Source organism: Notothenia rossii, assembly GCF_949606895.1.
Source record: "Notothenia rossii genome assembly, chromosome: 1".
Classification (NCBI taxonomy): Eukaryota; Metazoa; Chordata; class Actinopteri; order Perciformes; family Nototheniidae; genus Notothenia; species Notothenia rossii.
Window position 1 is genome coordinate 49,264,640 of NC_136912.1, and position 24,836 is coordinate 49,289,475.

General features: G+C 39.0%; 2 protein-coding genes across 2 annotated transcripts in view; one reads left to right on the forward strand and one right to left on the reverse strand.

The window, feature by feature from the left end:
* Positions 1–6,139: 6,139 nt before the first annotated feature.
* Positions 6,140–11,377, reverse strand: LOC307035999 (uncharacterized protein). Its single transcript, XM_079675926.1, has 2 exons — positions 9,544–11,377; positions 6,140–8,997 (listed from the first exon to the last, which is right to left on the reverse strand). The coding sequence occupies exons 1-2, from the start codon at positions 9,715–9,717 to the stop codon at positions 8,821–8,823; spliced, it is 351 nt and encodes a 116-aa protein (XP_079532052.1). The 5' UTR covers positions 9,718–11,377; the 3' UTR covers positions 6,140–8,820.
* Positions 11,378–13,803: 2,426 nt separating this feature from the next.
* Positions 13,804–24,836, forward strand: part of LOC307031809 (uncharacterized protein) — a 31,737-nt gene continuing 20,704 nt past the window's right edge. Inside the window, exon 1 of the mRNA XM_079669234.1 lies at positions 13,804–13,875. The gene's annotated coding sequence lies outside the window, so the exon portion shown is untranslated. The remainder of the gene's footprint in view (positions 13,876–24,836) is intronic.

Here is a 24,836-nt window from a genome sequence, read left to right on the forward strand (position 1 = left end):
CTCTTTCCCCACCCTCGGGTGCTATTTCCTGCTCTAACTGTCTCATGTTTGGTTACTTTCCTACCTCCTTTACTGGTACCGATACATGTGTTAAATGTAGTATAGTTGTGAGGTTGGAGGCGGGAATCATAGCCATAGAAGCCCGGCTCCGCATCTTAGAAAGTAACTCAGCTACAGTAAAGCCCATGTTAGCCGGTGCGGACCGGCAAAAGGTAGCTCCTCTTAGCCGTCCCCCGGCAACTCCCGAGCAGCCGGGAGACTGGGTGACTGTTCAGAAGGGGCATAACGTGAAACCCGCAGGTCCCCACCAACCCGTTCACGTATCTAACAGATATTCCCCACTCAGCGAGACACCCGCTGAGAAGCCAACTCTGGTTATTGGTAGCTCTATTATGAGACATGTGAATTTAGAGACCGAAGCCTCCACAGTCACATGCATTCCGGGGGCCAGAGCGGAAGACGTTGAGGCGCATCTTAAACTGCTGGCTAAAAATAAACGTAAATACAGTAGGATTGTTATTCACGTCGGTGGTAATGATGTTCGTTTACGCCAATCAGAATGCACCAAACTTAATGTGGCGTCGGTGTGTAGTTATGCTAAAACAATGTCGGACACCGTCATCTTCTCTGGTCCCCTCCCCAACCTGATCAATGATGACATGTATAGCCGCATGTCATCATTTCAGCGCTGGTTGTCTTGGTGGTGCCCAGCAAACAATGTGGGCTTCGTAAATAATTGGACAGCCTTTTGGGGAAAAGCTGGCCTGATTAAGAGAGACGGCATTCATCCTACTTTGGAAGGTGCAAATCTCATTTCGGCAAACTGGAGTTGAGACCACGAGGCAGAGTCGCAGTCTTACACGCTTCTCTGCGCTCTCTCCTAGGCAGTCATCCATAGGAATCCCGAACCCAATAAAATACCCAATATTAACGGTGTGTGTGTCTGCCCAAGGACAATTTAAGGTAAAACCTAATAGAGGTGTCATACATAATAACCTAATAAAAGTAAATGTAGCAACTACTACAGTGCAACAAAACAGGAAGATTAAATGTGGACTCTTAAACATAAGATATCTAGCATCTAAAGCAATATTGGTAAATGATTTAATATCAGATTATAATATTGATATATGCTGTCTAACTGAAACTTGGTTGAGACATGAAGAATATGTCAGCATAAATGAGGCCACTCCACCCAGCCATATCAATACTCATATTGCCCGAGGCACGGGCCGAGGAGGTGGAGTTGCAGATATCTTTGAATCAAGTTTCCTTATCAATACTAAACAAAAATTAAATTATACCTCCTTTGAAAGCCTCGTTTTTAGTCTTACGCATCCGACCTGGAAAACTTTGCAGCCAATCTTATTTGTTACAGTGTACCGTGCACCAGGTCCTTATTCAGAATTCTTATCAGAATTCTCTGAGTTTTTATCAGCTTTGGTACTTAAAACAGATAAAGTAATTATGTTGACGATGATAAAAATAGCCTTACTGTTGCATTTAACTCTATATTAGATTCTATTGGTTTCCGTCAGAGTGTAAATAAACCAACCCACTGCTATAATCACACTCTCGACCTTGTGGTATTGAAATTGAGCAACTATTAGTCGAACCGCATAATCCTGCTTTATCCGACCATTTCTTAGTAACTTTTGAAGTACTGCTACTAGACTACAAAGCATTAGTCAAAAGCTCCTGCAGCAGAAACCTATCTGTTAGTGCTATAGCCACATTTAAGGAAGATATTCCACCAATACTTAACTCAATAGCATGTCTGCATGTAAGGGAGGAAACTTATACAAAATGTACACCACCCCAAATTGATCATGTTGTTGATAGTGCTACAGATGCGCTGTGAATAAAATTTGACTCTGTTGCTCCTTTGAAAAAGAACAAAAAAAACCAACATAGATTAGCTCCATGGCATAATGCCGAAACCCGCAAAATAAAGCAAAAGTCGAGACAACTTGAAAGGATATGGCGTTCCACTAAACTTGAAGAATCTCGTTTAATTTGGCATATTACTCTCAATGAATATAAGAAAGCACTGCGTAAAGCGAGAGCAGCCTACTACTCTTCATTAATAGATGAGAATAAGAATAATGCAAGATTTATTTTCAGCACTGTAGCCAGGCTGACAGAGAGCCACAGCTCGATTGTTCCTTCTATTCCCATAGCACTCAGTAGTAATGATTTTATGTGCTTTTTTAACGATACAATTGTTACTCTTAGAAACAAAATTAATGACCTCTTGCCTTTGACCAGTATAGTATTATCAACCGCTCCCGGAAACGTAAGTTCTAATATTACACTAGATAGTAAACTAGAATGCTTTTCAGCCATAAACTTTGAACAATTAAATTCAATGATTCTCTCTTCTAAACCACCAATGTGTATCTTAGACCTGATTCCAACTAAGCTGTTAAAATAAGTTTTTCCATTAATTAGCACTTCTTTATTAAATATTATGAATATGTCTTTATTATCAGGCTAAGTTCCACAATCATTCAAAGTAGCAGTGATAAAACCGCTTCTTAAAAAGCACAACCTCGATCCAGAGGTTTTAGCCAACTACAGATGTAGCACTTAATTTCAGACAGTTTGAAACGCGAGGGCCGTGATTAGTACGAGATCTGCCCTCGCTCAAGGGAAAACCTCCAGCTTGACTTGAGACCGCCCTCGTGATAAATAAATGTAATTTTAATGAAGCCAGCTGCAATGGATCATTGATCCACCAGGGGGTGCAATGGGGTTCCACACTGGTGCTCATGTGAAATAAAGTCAGATACTGTACAGTACGCTGGATGTACAGCGGAATTTAATGTTGTTTAGTCTAAAAAAACGAAAGGGAGGAAATGCAGCCCGGCTCTCGATTTTTAATCCTAATTTAATCATCATCTTCACCACGATCATTTATGTTTATGTTTGCCGAATTGACATGAAATCACTGACAAATATGAATATACTGTATTCAACTTCATTAAAACGTTATTAACGTGCCTAAACTCAGTAATTATACGATCATGTTCTGATAATGATGACGCAATAGCCCCACCTCTCCCCACCTCTGCTGCTCACCCCCGCGTCAAAGTAAACTGCACACTGAATTCAGATTATTTATCTTTCTCTCGATATGGACATAAACGCGGAGAGACAGCAAGCACATTTCGTGGCATCTGCGGGCAGTGGCAAGTACTTCCGGCATCTGCCACGGAGGCTGCTACTCCGTGGTATCTGTGGCAAGTATATGCCACAGATGTGGTATCTGTGGCAAGTATATGCCACAGATGCCACAACTTGCCGTGGCAAGTATATGCCACAACCATGCCACAACTTGCCGTGGCAAGTATATGCCACAACTTATATATGCCACAACTTGCCGTGGCAAGTATATGCCACAACTTGCCGTGGCAAGTAAATGCCACAAGTTAAGAGTTAAGAGAAGGTTTACGGTAGCTGCCACTCGCCTTCCGTGGCAAATGCTGATATTTAAACCCGTATTTATCGCGTAAAATGTCGCTGTTTTGGCATGACTTTATCGGACTGATCTGTACACAAGACTGATGATCTGTTACTGATGGTCCGATCATATTTTTCAAAAAGATTAAACATGATATGTTCTATAGATTTTACTTGGAGAACGTGGTTTGTTAAAATAAATAAACGTGCTATTTTTATGATAATACTCAAGATATATTATTAGTAAGTTGACATAAAGATCTAACATTGTTGTCCAGAGGTGGGAAATAGGCTAACTTGTATACTCAAGTACTGTACTTGTGATTTAGAAATAGCCTACTTCTACTTTAGTTGAGTATGTAAATGGTATGTTACGTAGTAGGCTACTTACCCCACTACAATTCAGAGGTAAATTGTGTAATTGTAGCCTACTCCCCTAAATGTATTTAATACGCTACCTTTAGTTACTTACTACAGATTCTGATTAATGATGATACATATAATCAAGTCTTAAATCAGACTTTATAGTTACTCCTGGAGTAAATTCACAAGATACCCTACTACAGTATACAAAGTCATTCAAACTAGCTGCACCTTTACCAGCTTTGAGAATACTTTCATGATCAATCATTATAATGAAAACATGTAATATGCACTTTAAGTATATTGTTATGCTAATCATTTTGCGCTTTTACTTGAGTAACATTTTAATGCATGACCTTTACTTGTAACAGAGTATTCCAACATTTAGGTTGGCTACTTCTACTTTTACTTCACACTAGAACCGCCAGGGGTCGCTGTATAGCCTACATAAAACCACCAACGTGTCAAATGAACGAATGCATTGATTTTCAAGGTACAATGTTATTTTATTTATCATACTAGAATACAATGAGTGTTGCCACTAATCGCCGTGGCCTGTGCCTTGGCATTTGTGGCATCTCCCACAGAGGCCACTACTCTGTGGCATCTGTGGCATCTGTGGCAAGTATATGCCACAGATGCCACAACTTGCCGTGGCAAGTATATGCCACAACTTGCCGTGGCAAGTAAATGCCACAGATGCCAGAACTTGCCGTGGCAAGCATATGCCACAACTTGCCGTGGCAAGTATATGCCACAACTTGCCGTGGCATTTGCGCATGCTGAACGGGAGTTGCCACAAGATGCCAGAGTTAAGAGAAGTTTTACAGTAGCTGCCACTCGCCTTCCGTGGCAAATGCTGATATTTAAACTCGTATTTATCGTGTAAAATGTCGCTGTTTAGGCATGACTTTATCGGACTGATCTGTACACAGGACTGATGTGCGATCTCTATTTTTCAAAAAGATAATAAATTATCATTTATATTCAATTTTACTTGGAATAGCCTACGTGGTTTGCTAAAATAAACAAACGTGCTATATCTATGATAGTAGGCTAAACATAGGCCTATTGTAATAAAAAAAGAAATATTGGCAAGTGAGCGTTGCAACGCAAGCCCTTGGCAATTGTCGCTTCTTGAGGGGAGTTTCCACTGCTTGCTACGATAACCAGGTGTATTCTTACTAGTAAAGACAAATAATTAAAAAATAAATATCTGTATTGACACAGCAACGTGTACAATGGTGTTATTAGACTTGGCTACAGACTTAGGGCAGCACCATGAGAATGATAAATACTTAAATAAACATGAAGAATGTTCTCTTAAGCATGATACTCAAAGCAATCCTCATTTAACCGTATAAAGTTGATTTAATATGTTGAGGAAAGAGGGTTACAATGTAATATAATTACACCCTTGTTAAAACTTTTTTTGTGCATCAGTAAAAAGGTTATATGTCATGCATGCAAATATCAAATCATTGTGTTGCTAATTAACATAAACAGATTTTGATATGATACGTTGTATTTACTTTATTTTTCTAAAATGTTGAAATCTTTGCGTTACAGCAGTGATAAGGGATAGGAAACATAAAATAATAATAATAAAAAGAAACAGGAAATAATTTTCACATTATTAGTAGATATTTATCTACAGAGTATCTAAAGAATAAGCAATATAGCCTACTGAATATGTAAGAATACACTATAATAAACCATCTTACTAAAACCAATAGAAACATATATTTGTCTTTCTTAACCCTTTCATGCATGAATTATGAAAGCCTCACTCAGGATTTTTTTACCAGTTGTTTTTATTGCTCTTGGGGCATGAAAAAAAAGATTTTAACTTTAGTTAATTTTTATCTAGTTTTTTCAAATTTAGAACATTTAAAAATACATTTAAAAAAAGAATTTTAAGGATGATGTTTTATAATACTATATCTTGAGTATTATCATAAAAATAGCACGTTTATTTATTTTAACAAACCACGTTCTCCAAGTAAAATCTATAGAACATATAATGTTTAATCTTTTTGAAAAATTGAGATCGGACCATCAGTAACAGATCATCAGTCTTGTGTACAGATCAGTCTGATAAAGTCATGCCAAAACAGCGACATTTTACGCGATAAATACGGGTTTAAATATCAGCATTTGCCACGGAAGGCGAGTGGCAGCTACCGTAAACCTTCTCTTAACTCTTAACTTGTGGCATTTACTTGCCACAGCAAGTTGTGGCATATACTTGCCACGGCAAGTTGTGGCATATATAAGTTGTGGCATATACTTGCCACGGCAAGTTGTGGCATGGTTGTGGCATATACTTGCCACGGCAAGTTGTGGCATATATAAGTTGTGGCATATACTTGCCACGGCAAGTTGTGGCATGGTTGTGGCATATACTTGCCACGGCAAGTTGTGGCATCTGTGGCATATACTTGCCACAGATACCACATCTGTGGCATATACTTGCCACAGATACCACGGAAGTACTTGCCACTGCCTGCAGATGCCACGAAATGAGCCAGGCCCTACTGCAAACGCGAGTGAAGTCTAATCTGACAGGACGGAGACACGCAGCTCTGCTCACCTACAGCTCCTCCCGCTGTGATGCAGCGGGGAACGGAGTAAAACACACTCTTCAGTCAGATCATCGCCCTTAGCTATTTTAATAACCTCTCGAACTACCTAAACTAGTTATAAATATGTTTATTTTTACTGTCGGCCAGGTCACTCATTACTGGATCAGCTGCTGCATGAGACAGACACTGACGCTGTCCGAAGAGAGGGAGGAAAAAGAGAGGCTCCGTGTATTTTATTATTATTTTCAGTCGTTATTCATTTGTTTTAAAGCTCAATAAATAACAAAGAAGACCTTTGACCGGCACTTTTTATAATTTTGTCCGGAAGATTTCAACTTTAATACACGTTGACCTCTGCCCCATGGATGTATAATAAGAACTGGATACAGCGTGGGAGGCGGGGCCTCATTCATTCCTATGAGAGTTGCTTGGCACATGATGATAAAATGGCCCAACTTTTGAGAGAGCGAAACGTCACAGATTACCCAGCATGCCTGAGAAGTACCCATATGTGCGCTCATAGTGCATGCGCAACTTTAACCAAAATGCAAAGAATTATTGCAATTATTATATATATACAGTGAAATAAGCTTCTTAGTGCAATAAGTAGCTACAGGGACGTTAATCTAACGTCGGTAATATTAACTTTATTTAATACAACATTTACGGTACAAGATTTAATCATACAGCTCATGTAGTATAATATTTTACAAATGAGGAATTACAGCAAACGTGCAATATATCCATTATTACAGCTCCGTGGGATGGCAGTGAGACGATATGGGTCCGTTGTTATTGTGCATCCATGGGTAAAGATAAACGCATGTAGTGCTGAACCTGCTGAACACGTAACATGAACGTGCCGGGCGGCGCGGTCCCGTGGGTTAGATGCGCGTTCATAATGCAGAGGGATATAACTCTCAGAATAACGTTATTAGCACATTTTTACAACTTGAGGAACGAATGTTTTTTATTAGGGCTATACAAGTGTTCATACTGGGTGGGTTATTTAGTTTAAAAACAATTATCCAACGATTTACAGAACATTCTTTCCCCATGGGAAAAATGGGAAAAAGTGTTTCCGGGCCCAGCAACCTAAAGGAAGTGTAGTACCGCCGTTTGGCCACGACAAATATTCTACTCAGCGTCCGGCGCACTTCCTGGGGGCTTGATCGGCCCCGACCGCGGAGAATAAACAGAAGGGTAACCATGACAACCATGCTTCTTTGCTAATTTTATGCTACTGGTCCGTGGTCAGGCCTGGGAACCGACGGGAGACACTGGACTCAAGTGTCTGCTCCCATTGAGGGGATGGGGCATTTCCCCTTTGCTCCCGCTCCAGTTTGTGATTCTGACCATGTTCTCATAGGTTTCAAATGGCAACATGGCCATGAACATATCCCGCTATTAGAATGCAATTTTTTAAAAACATAGGGTGCTACATAACACACTTTCAGGAAAAGTCACGGACTGGGAGACTTTAATATTTTATTGAAAAAAGTTACATTGCACACACACCACATCACACAAATTGACCCGATTGGCGGTTCTAGTGTTAAATAAACTCACTAATTAATTAAACCAGTTCAATACGCATTATTCTTATCATTCTTTATGAGCGCAGAAAGTCTTAAAATCAGACGGCAGACAGTTACAGGTGTGTGTGTGTGTGTGTGCGTGTGTGCCTTATGTGCCCATCCCCCCATGTGAATCACACGTAGCTCTGATCACCTATGATAAATGGGCCACACCTAATCGCTGGCTATTCAGCCACAGAGCTCCCTCTATGCAAATCAAACTGTAGACGGTGTGGAAGCAATGAGGCCTGTGAAGACACCATTGCAGTAGTCGAGTCTACTGAAGATACAAGTTTAAAATCAGACCTGTTTTTTAAATTAAATTAAATATTTTTATTTTTCAAGTATAAACATACATTATACAACAGATATACATGCATACAAATTATAACATCACATTTATGTTATTCATTTTACAAATAGGACCGAGGGTGCAGCACAAACAGTACGAAACAAATAGAGCTTTCTGAACATCAGCAGGAGAGGACTCTTTCAAGACGCTATTAAATACTGAAATGAACATTAAATGTCCTCTTAAAATGAAAGTTTCTTCATGACACTTCCAACATAAATGGAATCCTCACTAACCTAAAACATTTTTTTTTTTTAAAACATGTCACTGTAGAGACACAAAATACTTGAACATACAAATGAACAACACCAAATTGAGCTCACTTTCTACACTCTTTGATGATCTACCTCCTACCTAGTTTGTTTTTTAGTCCATGTATTTTTGGCAGAGGCTTGGTCTAGCTGTATCTTCATAACAACCCTCTAGATAAACTCAAATGAATATTTCATTTCCAGAGTATTCAGAAGATTGAAGCAATATATTAGTCCAAGAAGCATCGCAAAGCCACATCTTTCAGGTTGTGGAGCACAATTGTCTCCTCGACCACAACTGCCACATTGAAGATCTGCTGAGGAAAGGCATCCCATTCACCTTCGTAGCCTATGAGTAGACCAACTTGCATCACCTTCATGGCTTCCTCGAGAGTGTCTCCATGAGCCTTAAAAAAGGAGAAATAAAAGTGAGCTCAGTGTACTACAAGTACTTTTTCTCTACAAAGCTAATTAAGAGGCTTCTGCTATAAACATAGAAGCTAAAATCTACAGTTCACAGTGTAAAAGTGCAATGTGATGGAACATCATTTCAACTGCCTCTCTTTTCACAGTTTGAGCTTTATATTTATTTATATTATTTAATAGTTACGTTTTCTTGCGGTTTTTGTTTATATTAAATGTATCATTCTTTATTGCAATTATTTTAGTTAAATTAAGGTAATTGTAAACATTACTTTTGAAGGAAACTTTGGGCACAGGGTGATTCATGTTAAAATGTACAATTACATAAAGTAATTCAAGACAGTTATGATCTTACATCACACATCCTGATGACATTTTCCTGATTTTCATCAGACATGTAGTGTGATAGTCCCAAGACAGCAGTCCTCCTCCTCTCATTTGTGTCCTGCTGGACAACAAATGCAGTGGGATATAAACATTTGTAGCAAACAAATGGTGGCTAAATTATGGTCATCAGCATCTCCACTTACATCTTTCTCAAGGCAGTCCAAAAGGCCTTCTAGTGCCGGCTTCTTTCCAGTCCTGGATGCACCTTTGTAGACCTCCAGCAATGCCAGGCCATCAAGTCCATCCAGAAACGATGAAAGCAGGTCCGTAGTGACAATTCTCTGGAACTCTGCCTGAATCTGAGGAGACACAGACATATAGAAAATATTCTACCAACAGTCTGCAACTGTGCATGTTGCCTTCTCACTGTAACTGGAAAACCTCCACAACTTACAAGTCCACTTCATCCAGTTGCAGCAAAACGGAAATCTTTGAAAATCTGTCTGTAATAGAGAACACACATGTAGGTACATTATGAAGCAGGCCTTAATAAAGTAATAAGAACTGAGAACATGACAAAGAATAAGATGCACACAATTACAACAGTCACGTTGCCCATAAATTACAATATTATCCCTGAATTCATATGATAAAGACTTAAACAGTACTTCATTTAAATAAATAAACAACTTGAAATGTTCATCTTTGATTGATGAGGCATATTCAATCTAATAAATTCATGGGATGCATGTAATAATAACAGGGAAAGATTAGTGTGCATCCACATAGAGCATTTTTGTGTCTACGTGCATGCCAAATATATCAATGAAAAAACTATTTGTTTTAACCAAACTTAAAAGAAATTGTACAATGGTTGTAATTGTTAATTATTTGCTTGCAGTTCTTTTCCATAAACTATTCAGTAGATTATTATTGTTTTTTTAGTAATAACTTGACTACCTCTGAAAGCAGAAGTTTAGGAAAAATTATTGTTCATGTATAAATATTATTTATTTTATTATAAGATAAATATCTAACAATTACAACCATTGCACATCTTATTTATTATTGTGGGTGAACAGTAACCTTTCCCTGTGTTATAATTACATACATCCCATTAATTTATTAGATTAAATAACAATAATTTCATCAATCAAAGATCAACATTTTTAAGTGCCTTGAGCACCGACTGTTCCCGCTGCTAGAAACGGCTGATATTAAGACACTTCAGTGCGCAAGTCACAGAACGAAATGCATTGTGGGACATGTAGTTTATGGGCACCATAGTTCAATAAAATAAACTAAATATATTCCTTTCTTTTCTATAAAATATTTTCTAAAAAGCAGAAATACAAATGTGTCTCCATTTCAAGAGTGGAACATAGCATTTGTACACAATATAAATGCCATTTCTGAACACAGTTAGAATTTTACTCGTTCAATGGCGCGAGGCACCCCCTCTGTATCTGGGCAGGTTTAGCGTGAGCTGAACCAGAAAAACGTTGCAAGGATAGAATCACTTTAACACTTGCTCGGCCTTAACAAAAAACAATCTTCAAGTCTCCTATACTTATCCACAAATGACATCCATTTCAAAGCCATGGCGGGGGCTAACAAGCTACAATTCTTAGCCGAACGGAGAGCCGGGACACGGCTAATTACTGGCAGGAACACACACAACCTCACCGAAACACGTTAATTTAGCTTAAATATTTAGCCGAACAGAGCCGGTGTTGCAGTATAAGTTGAGTCATGACAACTGGCGACATTCTATTATTTTCGTCATAGGAATCCGGGGCGGGTACATTGAGGACCCATTGTTGACTTACCAGGAAAGAAACATTGTTTGTCGTTTACGTTCATCTTTTGCTATATCTGCCTTCCTAAGATCACTTTGCTGCACATTCAATACTCGTATGTGAGGTTGTGGGTGAGAGGCCGATATCGTGACGCTTACAGGGAGGTATCGAACATTACAAAGTAGGTGACTGTGTGGATGCCTGTTCAAAACATTGCAAACTTCAATAAATCATTTAAATTATATATTTGTGTCCGACTTTCATTTGTTCATCGTTCTTAATGTGATGTATAGTAGCTTTGATAGCTGTCCATACCTTCAGACAGCCTAAAAGTAAAACACAAGTTGTTTATTCAGAGCCCGAACGCTCATCGAGATGACTGGATCAGTCATGACAACTTGTGATCAGCTCCGATTAAATTGTGATATCAATTCTGTAGCTAACCTCCAGGGAGCACGTTTATTTTATGAAATACCTGTATCCCTCTCATCACAACAAGACTCTACACTGTGAAGGAAAAACAATTACATACATGAAAATAACCTTGATGTATGGGAATTAAATCTGAACAATAAACTGGACTGGACCGATAATTCTGCTGCTCTGTACAAGAAGGGACAGAGCGGACTCTTTCTGCTGAGGAGACTGAGGTCTTTCGGGGTGCAGGGGACACTCCTTCAGACCTTTTATGACTCTGTGGTGGTCTCACCCATCTTCTATGGTGTGGCCTGCTGGGGCAGCAGCATCTCGGCTGCTGACAGGAAGAGACTGAACAGACTGGTAAGAAAGGCCAGCTCTGTCCTGGGGAGTCCTCTGGAACCTGTGGAGGAGGTGGGAGACAGGAGTCCTCTGGACACTGTGGAGGTGGGGGGAGACAGGAGAATGGCAGCCAAGCTGTCCTCCCTGCTGGACAATATGTCCCACCGCCTCCAGGACACCCTGTCCTCACTGTGCAGCACCTTCAGCGACAGGCTGCTGCACCCCTGCTGTCTCACGGAGAGATACCGCAGGTCCTTCCTTCCTGCAGCGATCAGACTGTACAACCAGCACTGCCCCTAGTAGACCCCCCCCCCTCCCCTACACACACCACAACACAGACTATATCACCCCTTGCTGCTAAATACCAATCAACTATGTGCAATATGTACAATATATATATGCCGTTAATAACTGTGTAATTTATAACTGGCTGCTAATCCTTAGAATCGTTATAAGGTGTATTTTGTAAATTGTGTAACTTCCTGCTGTTAAATACCATCTAACTATGTGCAATATGTGCTATATGTGCAATATATACATTATTATATACATATGCCATTAATAACTGTGTAATATATACCTGGCTGCTAAATCCTAAGAACTGTCACAGGATTTGTATTTTGAAAAGTATTTTTCTTTTTTTACTTTTCTTTTTTTATTATATTTTTCATTATATCATAACTTAGTACTTTTTTTAACATATGTAACATTAAGCTGTCTGTGGCTCTTTCCTGCTGTAACGATGCAAATTTCCCCTGTGTGGGACTAATAAAGGTATTCTGATTCTGATTGTGGTAAGTGCACTACCTTGCGGCCTGTAGCAGAATCCTTGATGGAGCATATGTGTGGGCTGGACCTGTATTTTACAGGAGAGGAGTGAGCCAAGGGGGGAGTTGTTCATTCTTATTCTGTTTTCTGTGACTATCTTCCTCACCCTCTTAGACTTTCAGTTGTGCGTGCTACTAAAGAGACATGCTACCATGGAAACCAAACAATGGTGTAGCTGCAGGGCCGTCCCTGGCCAACTTGGGGCCCAAAGTGACACTCCAAAACCGATAGGAGTGAACATTTATTTTATGGAAACAAAGTACTTTGCAAATATAATTCCTGTTTATTATTATTATCAACACAGTTAATTTTTTATACAGTGAGGTAAATGGTAAATGTGCATGTATGTCGTTCAGTATGCGTTTACAGGTGAATACGCCTGCATTTCCTGCCAAATACTAGACTCAAAAAGATTAAAATATAATTAATGCAAATAAACTACTTCTAATAATAATAATAATCATAACCAATTCAATAATATAATAAATACTATATTATTTTATTATAATATAGTTGTAATATAGTCAAGACAAAACATGCTTATGACATGCTCAAAAACTGATACTTCTTAAATCTGTATTCAAATGTAGTTCCCTCTGTCAGCAATGTATCAACAACTACACACACATTTCTATCAGTATTTCTCTGTGTTGTGGTTGACATGATGATGACTGTTAGGAGTTAAGGGGAGAGGCTGAGCATCACCATGACATGTGCAAATTGACATAAAAATGAATAAAAGGGGGAAAAATATGGAAGCAAACAAGAGACAGAAGTATTTGAATTTTATTAGACACCGAATTTATAGCATTGAAAATAATTACTTTGAAAATCATGTATCTGAATGTTTTTGCTCCGAATTTACCTATGTGAAATAAAAATGTAAAAATTCAAGTGAAAAAAATTTGAATGTTCAAATTCAGATCCCAAAAATTCAAGGGAAAAATGTTGACGTCAAAAGATTCGGTGTATAAAATTCGATGTCCAAAATTGTGATGCAGCATCATCCGGGCTACTCGGACAGGATAAGCAATCGAGCCCTAATGCAATCAAACCAACTTCTGGCCTATCAGAGCACGGCTTTGTCAGTCATGTGATCACAACAACCCGGGAGAAAAATGACGGAGAACAGTGGGGCTCGCCGCTCGGGTAAGTAGTCAGTTTGTGCTCTTTATTTTACAAGCAGTGAGGGCTCGACAGCATTTGTATCTTACATTAGCTAGCTAAATGAGTGAAGTAGCCTTGTGCCTTGCTGTTAGCAAGCTCCGTAGGTATCATTAATTGAAGTGAATCACAACGTTACCGTGTTCTTTTGTCTGTGTGTGTGTGTGTGTGGGGGGGGGGGGGGGGGGTGACGGTTTGCAAAGCAACTTCAGTTAGATAAGTCAAGTAGACCATGCTACACTATATGAAATACTCTCTTACAAAAGCCCTGCATTTAAACATGTTAATGTTACTTTAGTAAAAGTATGCTAGTATAATTAGGAAAGTGTTGTTAAAGTATTTAAAAGTAGACACAAGTTATACTATTATATTATATCATTTGTTTTATTGTTATTACCGATGCACGAGTTGACTTAACTGTTGTAGTTGGAGCTCATTTTGAACAATGAGCTAACTAATGATTACTTTCATAATGGTTTAATGTGCTGATTATTTTTCTACATTAATAGATGCAGGTCTGGTTTGTTCACTCTCAAAATAGTAGGACATGCTGTCATAATTACCCAGAGTCCGAAGTGACACCTTTACAATGTTACAGCTGTTAGATAAATGTAGTGATGTAAAAACTAAAATATTCAAATAGTGTAGTGGAAAAGAGATAATGTTTTTAAAAAAATGTTACTAAAACAAAATATCTTGTTTTGGACTGACAGTAATGATTCAAGAAATAGTAGATAAATAAATACACACACACACTGTGTGCACTGTGTGCAGCGACATTTTACACGATAAATACGAGTTTAAATATCAGTATTTGCCACGGAAGGCGAGTGGCAGCTACCGTAAAACTTCTCTTAACTCTGGCATCTTGTGGCAACTCCCGTTCAGCATGCGCAAATGCCACGGCAAGTTGTGGCATATGCTTGCCACGGCAAGTTGTGGCATCTGTGGCATTTACTTGCCACGGCAAGTTATGGCATATACTTGCCACGGCAAGTTGTGGCATCTGTGGCATATACTTGCCACAGATGCCACAGAGTAGTGGCCTCTGTGGGAGATGCCACAAATGCTAAGGCACATGCCACGGCGAGTAGTGGCAACACTCATTTTGTTCTAGTATGATAAATAAAATAACATTGCACCTTGAAAATCAATGCATTCGTTCATTTGACACGTTGGTGGTTTTAGGTAGGCTATACAGCGACCCCTGGCGGTTCTAGTGTGAAGTAAAAGTAGAAGTAACAAACCTAAATGTTGGAATACTCTGTTACAAGCAAAAGTCATGCATTAAAATGTTACTCAAGTAAAAGCGCAAAATGATTAGCATAACAATGTACTTAAAGTGCATATTACATGTTTTCATTATAATGATTGATCATGAAAGTGTTCTCAAAGCTGGTAAAGGTGCAGCTAGTTTTAATGACTTTGTATACTGTAGTAGGGTATCTTGTGAATTTACTCCAGGAGTAACTATAAAGTCTGATTTAAGACTTGATTATATGTATCATCATTAATCAGAATCTGTAGTAAGTAACTAAAGGTAGCGTATTAAATAAATTTAGGGGAGTAGGCTACAATTACACAATTTACCTCTGAATTGTAGTGGGGTAAGTAGCCTACTACGTAACATACCATTTACATACTCAACTAAAGTACAAGTAGGCTATTTCTAAATCACAAGTACAGTACTTGAGTATACAAGTTAGCCTATTTCCCACCTCTGGACAACAATGTTAGATCTTTATGTCAACTTACTAATAATATATCTTGAGTATTATCATAAAAATAGCACGTTTATTTATTTTAACAAACCACGTTCAAGTAAAATCTATAGAACATATAATGTTTAATCTTTTTGAAAAATATGATCGGACCATCAGTAACAGATCATCAGTCTTGTGTACAGATCAGTCCGATAAAGTCATGCCAAAACAACGACATTTTACGCGATAAATACGGGTTTAAATATCAGCATTTGCCACGGAAGGCGAGTGGCAGCTACCGTAAACCTTCTCTTAACTCTTAACTTGTGGCATTGACTTGCCACAGCAAGTTGTGGCATATACTTGCCACGGCAAGTTGTGGCATATATAAGTTGTGGCATATACTTGCCACGGCAAGTTGTGGCATCAGTGGCATATACTTGCCACGGCAAGTTGTGGCATCTGTGGCATATACTTGCCACAGATACCACGGAGTTGCGGCCTCCGTGGCAGATGCCGGAAGTACTTGCCACTGCCCGCAGATGCCACGAAATGCGCTTGCTGTCTCTGAAGAATCCCTCGTCCGGTGCTCTTATATATCCTCTGCTGGCTCCTCCCCGCCAGCCGACTCGCCTCGTCTCTAATGTCCGTTGTTGCATTTAAACAGAGGATTGGTTCTTTTCACATTCAACATATGCTTAACACGCCTTTTCTCCTCATATTGTCTTTCATCACTTTTCATGTTACACATTCTAAACGCTGTAATCAATACTCTAAAAAATACAGAAAACACTTCTCGGCTCGTTTGGTTTCCGGTCATTCCGGATGTTGTCACATGCTACTCTCGTCTGTAAACAATAATGTATTCAAATAAACTGTACCTTCATTTAATATTCAGCATGGTAGTATCTTGACATCTATAGTTGTAGTGTTAAATCAGTAGGTTTCGGTTTTCACCACACCATGTCATTTCTCTACTCAATTCACCTCTTTAGGAAATCGTATATTAGCCACATGCTAAATGCTAACCGGAGATGAAGGATTTTCAGAATAAAAGCTTAACTGGTTGTGCACAAGAATTTCTGTTTTTTCAGTATAAAAGAGCATTTCAGTATTAGATACACACCTTTTAGGTGTGTAAGGAGGGACTGTTAGAAATTAAAATCAATGTTTTGATGGTATAATGTAGTTTAAACATACTGTCAAGTTAAATGCTAAAAGGTGTGTATCTAATACTGAAATCAATGAGTTCTTCATCTGAACTTTGCATAGCACATAACTCATGTTACAAACATACAATCAAAATGGAATGGTTCAATAGCCCTAACTTTACAAAAATACTTTGACTTGGTTCAAACATAAACGTTTTTTCTTGTGCATAACTTCTAGTGTTTACATTCAATATCATTCTTCAAAATAGCAGCAATGGCTTGGTATCAGAACATTTCTTCCTCCCTCCTTTCACAGAAACCGTTCTCATACCACGCTCAGTGTTAGGGCACTTGTTTTTACAAAGTGAAAAGAAACAAACCATTTTAGAATAGCAATGATTTATACAACATGAAATCTACCATATTAGAATAGTATAAAATAATAAAGTCAAATAAAATGGACTATCTTAGAATAGTGTAACATTAATTGGAATAATAAAAATATACTATCTTTGAATAGAATGAAATAAATTGAAATGGATTCACTCCATTTAAGCATTTTAATTTTGCTCACTTCTTCACATGATTTCATCATTTAAAGAATCACATCGGCTGGACATTCATTGATCAATCTCATCTCCGAACATCCATATCATTTAAACTAACTCATCATTGTCATCAACATCTGTATACGGGGGTTGGTCGTCTTGTTCTGCTAGCATTTGTAACTGTCTCCTCATGAGAAATGTACCCTCCCTCCTTTCATACCATTTAAGGTATAAAAGTAATATGTTCTCTAGAAGGGGCCGTTGTACGTTCTACTCTGGGGTACGGCATTCTAGACAGTCATTTCTGGGAGAAGATTTTGGTCAGTTACAACAGTTGTAGAATTTCATCACTTAAAAGTTCCTACTAAGTACCTTTGGGTGGTCTGTTCTAATGCAGTGATAAAGTCCCTGAAATGGTGTGAGAACCGTTGGAATATCAATAACGCATTATACTAATTTATTTTCAATTATGGTCTTCTTAAATAGCTATGCTAACCCCTTTTACAGTGTGTGGAACCTTGGGTGCCCGAGCATGTGATAATTACTTCCTTCTTTAACAAGGATTTTAAAAACAGAAGTCATTTCATTTAATGGTTTGTAGTTCAATTCCAAAATTTACACTTATGGCAGGTATGTTTCTCCTTTAAATAACATCTCTAAATGTCAGGTCATCTGGTGAATGGATGATTAGGAGCTGGTGGCGCTTGTCTTTTTAAAAAAAACTCATACTCTGGTGCCGTGCGCTCCCTCTGAAGCTGCAAGTAAGATTTAAAACATCTGCAGGGTGGGTCGAGCGACCCCTTCTCCCTGAACGATATTTGTTGTCAAATATGCACCATCACAATGAGTGATCCAATGAGCATGTCCCAATTATATTAGTTTTTTTAAATAAAATGTGCAATCTCTCTTTGCCCAGTGTCTTTTTAAAACTCTACATCTTGGACGAAAAACAAAATGTTATTTCCACCTTAATCTTCCCTCTTGAGGTAATAACCATGCTACAATGGAGAAATCAATACTCTAGATTGGAATACTATCTTTGGCTTGGTACTAGCTCTACCTTTAACATTTTCCATACAAATAAAGATTTGTCTGCTTTTATAGAGTGGTTACTAAAACCATCCCTTTAAACTGTAGGTCTATACTGTAACAAGTTAAATCTTCCCCAAATTCACACATGAATAAAAAACTCTTAAAGAATAATTTGTTCATATGATGAAAAGATTGAATAATATGTTCTACCCTCAGTGTGTTTTTAGGGTTATTTAATAGTTTCCTCTTTTTTTCTTTATAAATTCACCAATTGATTAATTCATGGCTAATAAATATTTTTCTTTACGTATTTCTCGTTTGTGAATAAGTGTGTTTATGTGTAAACTCACTCACTCCCGTTTTCCTTCTCTCCCCCTCTGGTTGTCAAGCCACGAACCCCTCACGTTCTGCCGGACCATGCCAACTCCTCCGTCCTTTCCTCTCCTCCGTCCACCTTCTCCGCAGTCCATCCGCTCTTGGATCCTTCCGCTGTAACTCTTTTCAGTGTCCCATCTGCTTTGCATTTCATCTCCTCCTTTACAGTCTCTACTGGTTGCATGGAGGGCCTATTCCGCTCTCATGTCCCACACTCTGCTCTTGTGCCCAAATCTTGTGGCTCAGCTTGGAACTTCATGTCCTGTGGGGGACCGATGAGAGTGTGCCTTTTTATGTCACCTGTAGTTCTGGATTCCTCAGGTGGAGATGGTTCAGCTCTGCTTCTCTGTCTGTTCGATGGAGGAGGAGGAGTCTTCCGTGGTGAGGTCTTTTGTCTGCTTGGACGATGGGGTCGTAGCGGTCTGACAGGCGGATAGATAGAGAGAGAGAGAGATCTCGGGAGACATTACGTATAGTTAAATTCTAACACACCGAGGTAAAATAAATCCAACCTTTTCCACTCTATTTTCCTAATCTTACTATCCATCTTAGTTGTTAAATGTCATCTAAAACACAATTCATGTCTACTAATAATTTTACCATATCCCTAAACATTGCTTTCACCCAATGTAACATGTTTACTCCAATTAACTCTTTCAGGAAACCATTTTCTTCTATACATTTAAATACCTACATGTTTCAAGCACCACATATTTCACACACTATAAAAGAACGTCTCCATATTTTCTCCATCACTTTAAATCTCACTGTTATTTAGAACCGTAGTAACTTTTGTGACTGGACATATCTGCAATGTCACCACTATCTGCTGGGGAATCTTGTTCATAGAGTTTGTACGTACAAAGCTGTACTTGTGGGTTAGTAGCCTGTGTTTAACAATCATTTTCAATAATTGTGCTCAGATAGGTCACCGGTCGGTTGTTCATAGCTTAACAGGGGGTGTTTCTGGTACAGACTAAAACATGGATCCAGTGTATTTAGAGATTCCCCTAATCCGTAAATCCCCATCACTTACATATCCCGATCACTTAAACCCATCTCATCATTTGATACAAGAACTGCATATAGGGGGGGTGAATCATCTTGATTATAACCGCCTCACCTTTGGGAACGAGTATTTCTAACTCCTCCTCTTGTTGCTCAGATGATCTTTTGGCTCTGGGGATAAGTGAAAGTCTCTGAAACACAGCTGGAGTCTTGTTAGTGATGTGGGCATTCTATGAGTGAACTAATGGTTCCATGTTTTACTTGATATTGTACTCCCCTTCCAACCAGAAAGGTGCCAAGTGTAATGAGCACAATCAACAATGCTATTCTGCCTCTTATCCCTAGGGGACCCCACAATTGGTTTGGCTTTGTTCTTGTCATCATCTCTATTTTATCCCTGGTTGTGTCAGTTACATAATTTAAATAATGAGTACAAAAATAACATATACAAAAAATTGGACTCTTTTTCAGATGTAAAACAAAAAATAGGTTTTCACATTAATGTACAATCTATAAAAATCTATAGACAATTTGTCTTTTGAGCTGTTTCTATCTTTATCTTATTTCTATTTATTGTTTTGTTCCAGCTCTGCCAAATCAGTCCTAACTCCCAATAATGTTCTGGAAGTTGCCAGTGAAGGGTGACAATGTGTGAGGTGGTGTCAATTTGCTCCTTTTTCTTTACCTTTAAACCGGAGCGCGTGTGAAGTTCGTTACAACTTTTCATGCTTCCGTTCACCGGGGATCAGCCCACTGTCTTTTGTGAACTTTCACCCTCACCCAATCACCTGGCCGAACAGGAGTCTCTTCTGGTGTCTCGTCTGGTATCTCTGTAGTTTTCCTAGCCTGCTGTGTAGACAAAACTTGCATAATATTACTCAGAGTTCTGACATATTCATCCACTTCTATTTGTCTAATATCTAAAACTGGACCACTCCCTCCTTGGAGAAGGCCCAAGCTTCGGCATACCTCTTGTTGTTATGAGACCTATTGTTAACTACATGTTATTATTTATTAACTACAACGTCACCGAATCAACATATCTGTATAATCATGACACTCCCTCCTTTGAGCATAAAACGCTCAATTAATATTGCAATGATTACCCTATTATGAACAGGACATGTAAAACCCATAACGTTGCATTAAATAAATATAACTTCTCCGTGTACCCACAAGGCGTACAAAAATATCGTATGATGTATGGTTTTCTGATGGTATAAATGCATATTCACTAAAAAATCTGCCATTAGCACTTCTAATAGTTTACTTGTTTCAATACTGGCTTTTTTTATGGTATTATGCATCATTGTTGCTGCGAAAAACAATACCCCTGGTGTCGCTAATGCGTCTCAATAATTCTAGGATTAGAGGATTGGTTGACACTGCTGAACTAACATATGATAAAATAATCTTTCTCCAAACTGGAGGGAAAATATGAACTATTCTCACAGAGGGTGACCTGCATGAAGGGCTGGTGCCCCTCACTCAAATTGAGATATTGCCTTACGCACTACACTATAAATCAGTAAAGTTACTCAAGAATAAATAAATAAAGACTGATTCTTGAAACTATTGTAAAAACCCTAGAACTTCTTCATCCAAGCTCTCAATCAGTGTCATGTTATTTAATCTGCAGCTCATGCCTTAAAACAGATACTTCAGACCGATTATAAAACTGTGTTTATGAGAAAAATGTAATCTGACTCCATAAATCACATTGATTAAAAACTATACTTCCACAAACAGGAAATGAAGTTCCCCTGTAAACACAGCCCCGGTCTTCTGACGGGGCCTATCTATGTACTGGCTGGAAAATGTTGGGCCAGTCTCTGTCGCTCCGTCACAGTTCTCCCACTAACAGTCACTCTCTAGTTCAGCTGGGTTCTTGTTGACTTCTTCACTGGTTTGAGACAAGCGACCCTATTGGAACACCTCCCTTTGTAGCCAGACTTCACCACAGCAGAATCGAGTTTCTGTTTTCAGGTCTGGAGAGCTCCACGTCAGGTGTATCGCCGCCCCTTGCATATTTTGGGTGGAAGCCCATCGTCTTGACCTCACTAGCTGTGTCGACACAATAGTTTTCTGTGTGGGGGAACAACATCCATCGTAATGTCTTTTCCTTCTCATAATTACAAAAATAGTCTGCTAAATGCTCTACTCTGCTACTTCTAATCTGTGGATGCTCTATGTGTAAATGCAATATTCTACTCACTATCTTTTAAATAACATTCAACCTCTCCCTCCTTTGGTAACATATGTGGCTCTATGTAGCTGGATTTCAAAATACCCTTGTGCTGAAGATGCATCACCTGATGGTCTGGTCCTCTAAGCTTCCTCATTGTTGTGGTTGATACCGGGCTGTCAGTGGCATTTGGTTCATGTTTGGAAATCCTGTACGTCTTTGACATCTCTGGGACCCCCTGCCTCCGTCGGCATCATGGAAACTGCATGGTGGGCCGTTGTTTGGTGCATGTGGTGGGTATTTCATTTGTTGTTGTGGACAATCTCTAGCCCAATAGAGAACCGCTGTAACGCGTCGTAAAACCCGGAAGTAAGTTAGCATTTTTAGCACTTCCGGTTCCTTCCTCAATAAGCAATATATTTTTTCCATAGGGTTTTGGAAAATAGCTCGAAATAAGGTCTGTGGTTGACACAAATTTAAGAGATAAATCACGTTTTGTTCTACGACATTAAATACATCAGCAGTGACCCCACTGGGGATTTTTGAAGAGTTTACGTGTCTGAAAAACGATGGTTGTTACCGAGTGGCTGAATAGGACTTCAGAAATTGTCGAGGCCGTTGTACGTCATTACGCCGAACACGTAAAAACTCCCGCTAAGTTTGTTTTCCCCTGTGTTCTGCTTGAAAGCAAGTACCTGCCTATCTTTAGTATCTGTATATCTATATCTGACCATTAGAATCTGTATTTTTGAAATTGTCGTTTTTAACACCGTAGTTTTACAAATTATAGAATAATTAATTACCAGTGTTTTCCAATTTTACTCGGCAGTTTGTTTCGTTAGCTAAAGCTAGCGCTACTAGTTAGCTACGCAATGGTGTGTTGCTTTGCTCCGGATTGCAGCCACAGCTCTTCGTATGAAACGTGCTTGTTCTATCGTTTCCCTGCCAATGTTTTCCAAAGGAGAGTCTGGATTCGTGCCATGAGGTAAGCTGACGTTACATTTTTGTCCATGTCACGGTGAAATGTAAATGATGGGTAGTGACTGTTTCGCCGTTTTAGAGATGGCGCTGCTGAAAAGACCGCAACATAAGTAAAGATAATGAATACATCCTATTAAAACCTGTGTGGCTTATATGATAAGTCTAATTAGTACAAGCAGCATAACGTTTCACCATGTAACTAAAGATTGTAGTCAGGGAAATCAGTTTGACATATTGAACTAATAACAAATCACCTCTGGCTGGCAGAGAACTCTCTGCTCCATAGCTTCTCTTGGACGTAAAATCACATGTACATTTTACATTTATATTCAATTTAATATTCCATCCCTCACATACTTTTGTATATATAATAACTTATATTTTGTTTTTCTTGTTATGCTGCTGCAACACAAACATTTCCCAAATTGGGATCAATACAGTAATATCTTATCTTAATTAATTAAGAAATATAACTATTATAATTAGTGTAGCAGCTGACACCTATTTTCAATATGGATTAATCTACCATTTATTTCTTTAGTTCAATTTTCATCTATAAAAATGTCAAAATAGTGAAAATGTTCACGAGACTTATCAAAGTGCAAGGTTATATCTTTAGATGTTTTGTTTTAGCCTATGTACTGTATGTCTTAATGCTCTTACAGTATATGTGACGGTGTGACTTCCATGAAACTAATATTTTATATCTTCCCAACAGACGAGCTGACAGGAAACCTAACACTCTAACAACCACAACATTGCAAAGGAGAGTAAATATAAATTAAAAATAATTCACATTTTTTTTATTTCTTCTTCCTTGCAGTGAGGTAAAGCTGACCTTGCACTTGGTGCCAGTAAGGATGTTCCTCACGCAGGCTGAATGTTTCTCCTTCCTTACTGACACAGAAGCCCTTGATTTGCAATGCTTCACTAATTGTCATTTCCCTTCCTCCGTAGGGACACTTTACCTCAAGCACAGCGGAAGAGCCTACCAGACCATCTGGAGATGCCCCCAACAATCCTGATAGGGAGAGCCACAAATCTGACTCATGGACCTGCATCTGGGTTGCTGTGGTGAATGCCCTGACGCCCTCACATTCATTCATAGTCCCCCACTGTACAGACAAAACACCATCAAGGGCCTGTTGTTGCCTAGCACCCTGGCAATAAAGGAAGCAGTCACACGCTTTGACCTCAGGACAGCTCCAAAGTTGCTGGCAGTCAACCTTCCTTTCCTGAACAAATGCCAGTTTGGGTTGGTTTGCTGACCAGTGGTAGCCACCTGAATTGCCCTCTGTTGCTCTTCAGACATTGCCATGCTTGTCACAATTGCCTCAGGTCCCTGATGCCCAACAGATTTGATAATTTCAGGAACAGTAAGTATATCCAAGCTGTAGTGTTCCTCTTCTGGCTCGGGGGAGAAAAGCCAAGAAATTCCTGAAAACTTGCCCCCGAGTCTGTCCCTCAGCCAGTCACGATCTTCGGAGGTGGGCTCTCTTGTCAGCGGGTTAAATTAGTTATTGGTTTCAACAGTCACATTAAAACAGTTACTAAATCAGCTTACTATCACCTAAAGAACATCTCTCGGATTAAAAGATTAATGTCACAGCAGGATTTGGAAAAACGTGTCCATGCTTTTATCTTCAGTAGACTGGACTACTGCAATGGTGTCTTCACAGGTCTCACTAAAAAATCTATTCGAAAGCTGCAGCTGATTCAGAACACCGCTGCTCGAGTCCTTACCAACACTAAGAAAGTGGATCACATCACTCCAGTTCTGAAGTCTTTACACTGGTTCCTCTCTAACACTAAGAAAGTGGATCACATCACTCCAGTTCTGAAGTGTTTACACTGGCTTCCTGTGTGTCAAAGAAAGATTTCAAAAATGCTGCTGCTGTTTATAAAGCACTGAATGGTTTAGGACCAAAATGCATTTCTGACCTCCTGCTAAATGATGAACCAT

Bases quoted from the DNA above. Each gene is read 5' to 3' on its own strand.
- LOC307035999 (XM_079675926.1), bottom strand. From the start codon at position 9,717: ATGTCTGTGTCTCCTCAGATTCAGGCAGAGTTCCAGAGAATTGTCACT. The intron at 8,998-9,543 runs GTAAGTGGAGAT...TCCTTTTTTAAG, and splicing joins TGGACTGCCTTGAGAAAGAT to GCTCATGGAGACACTCTCGA.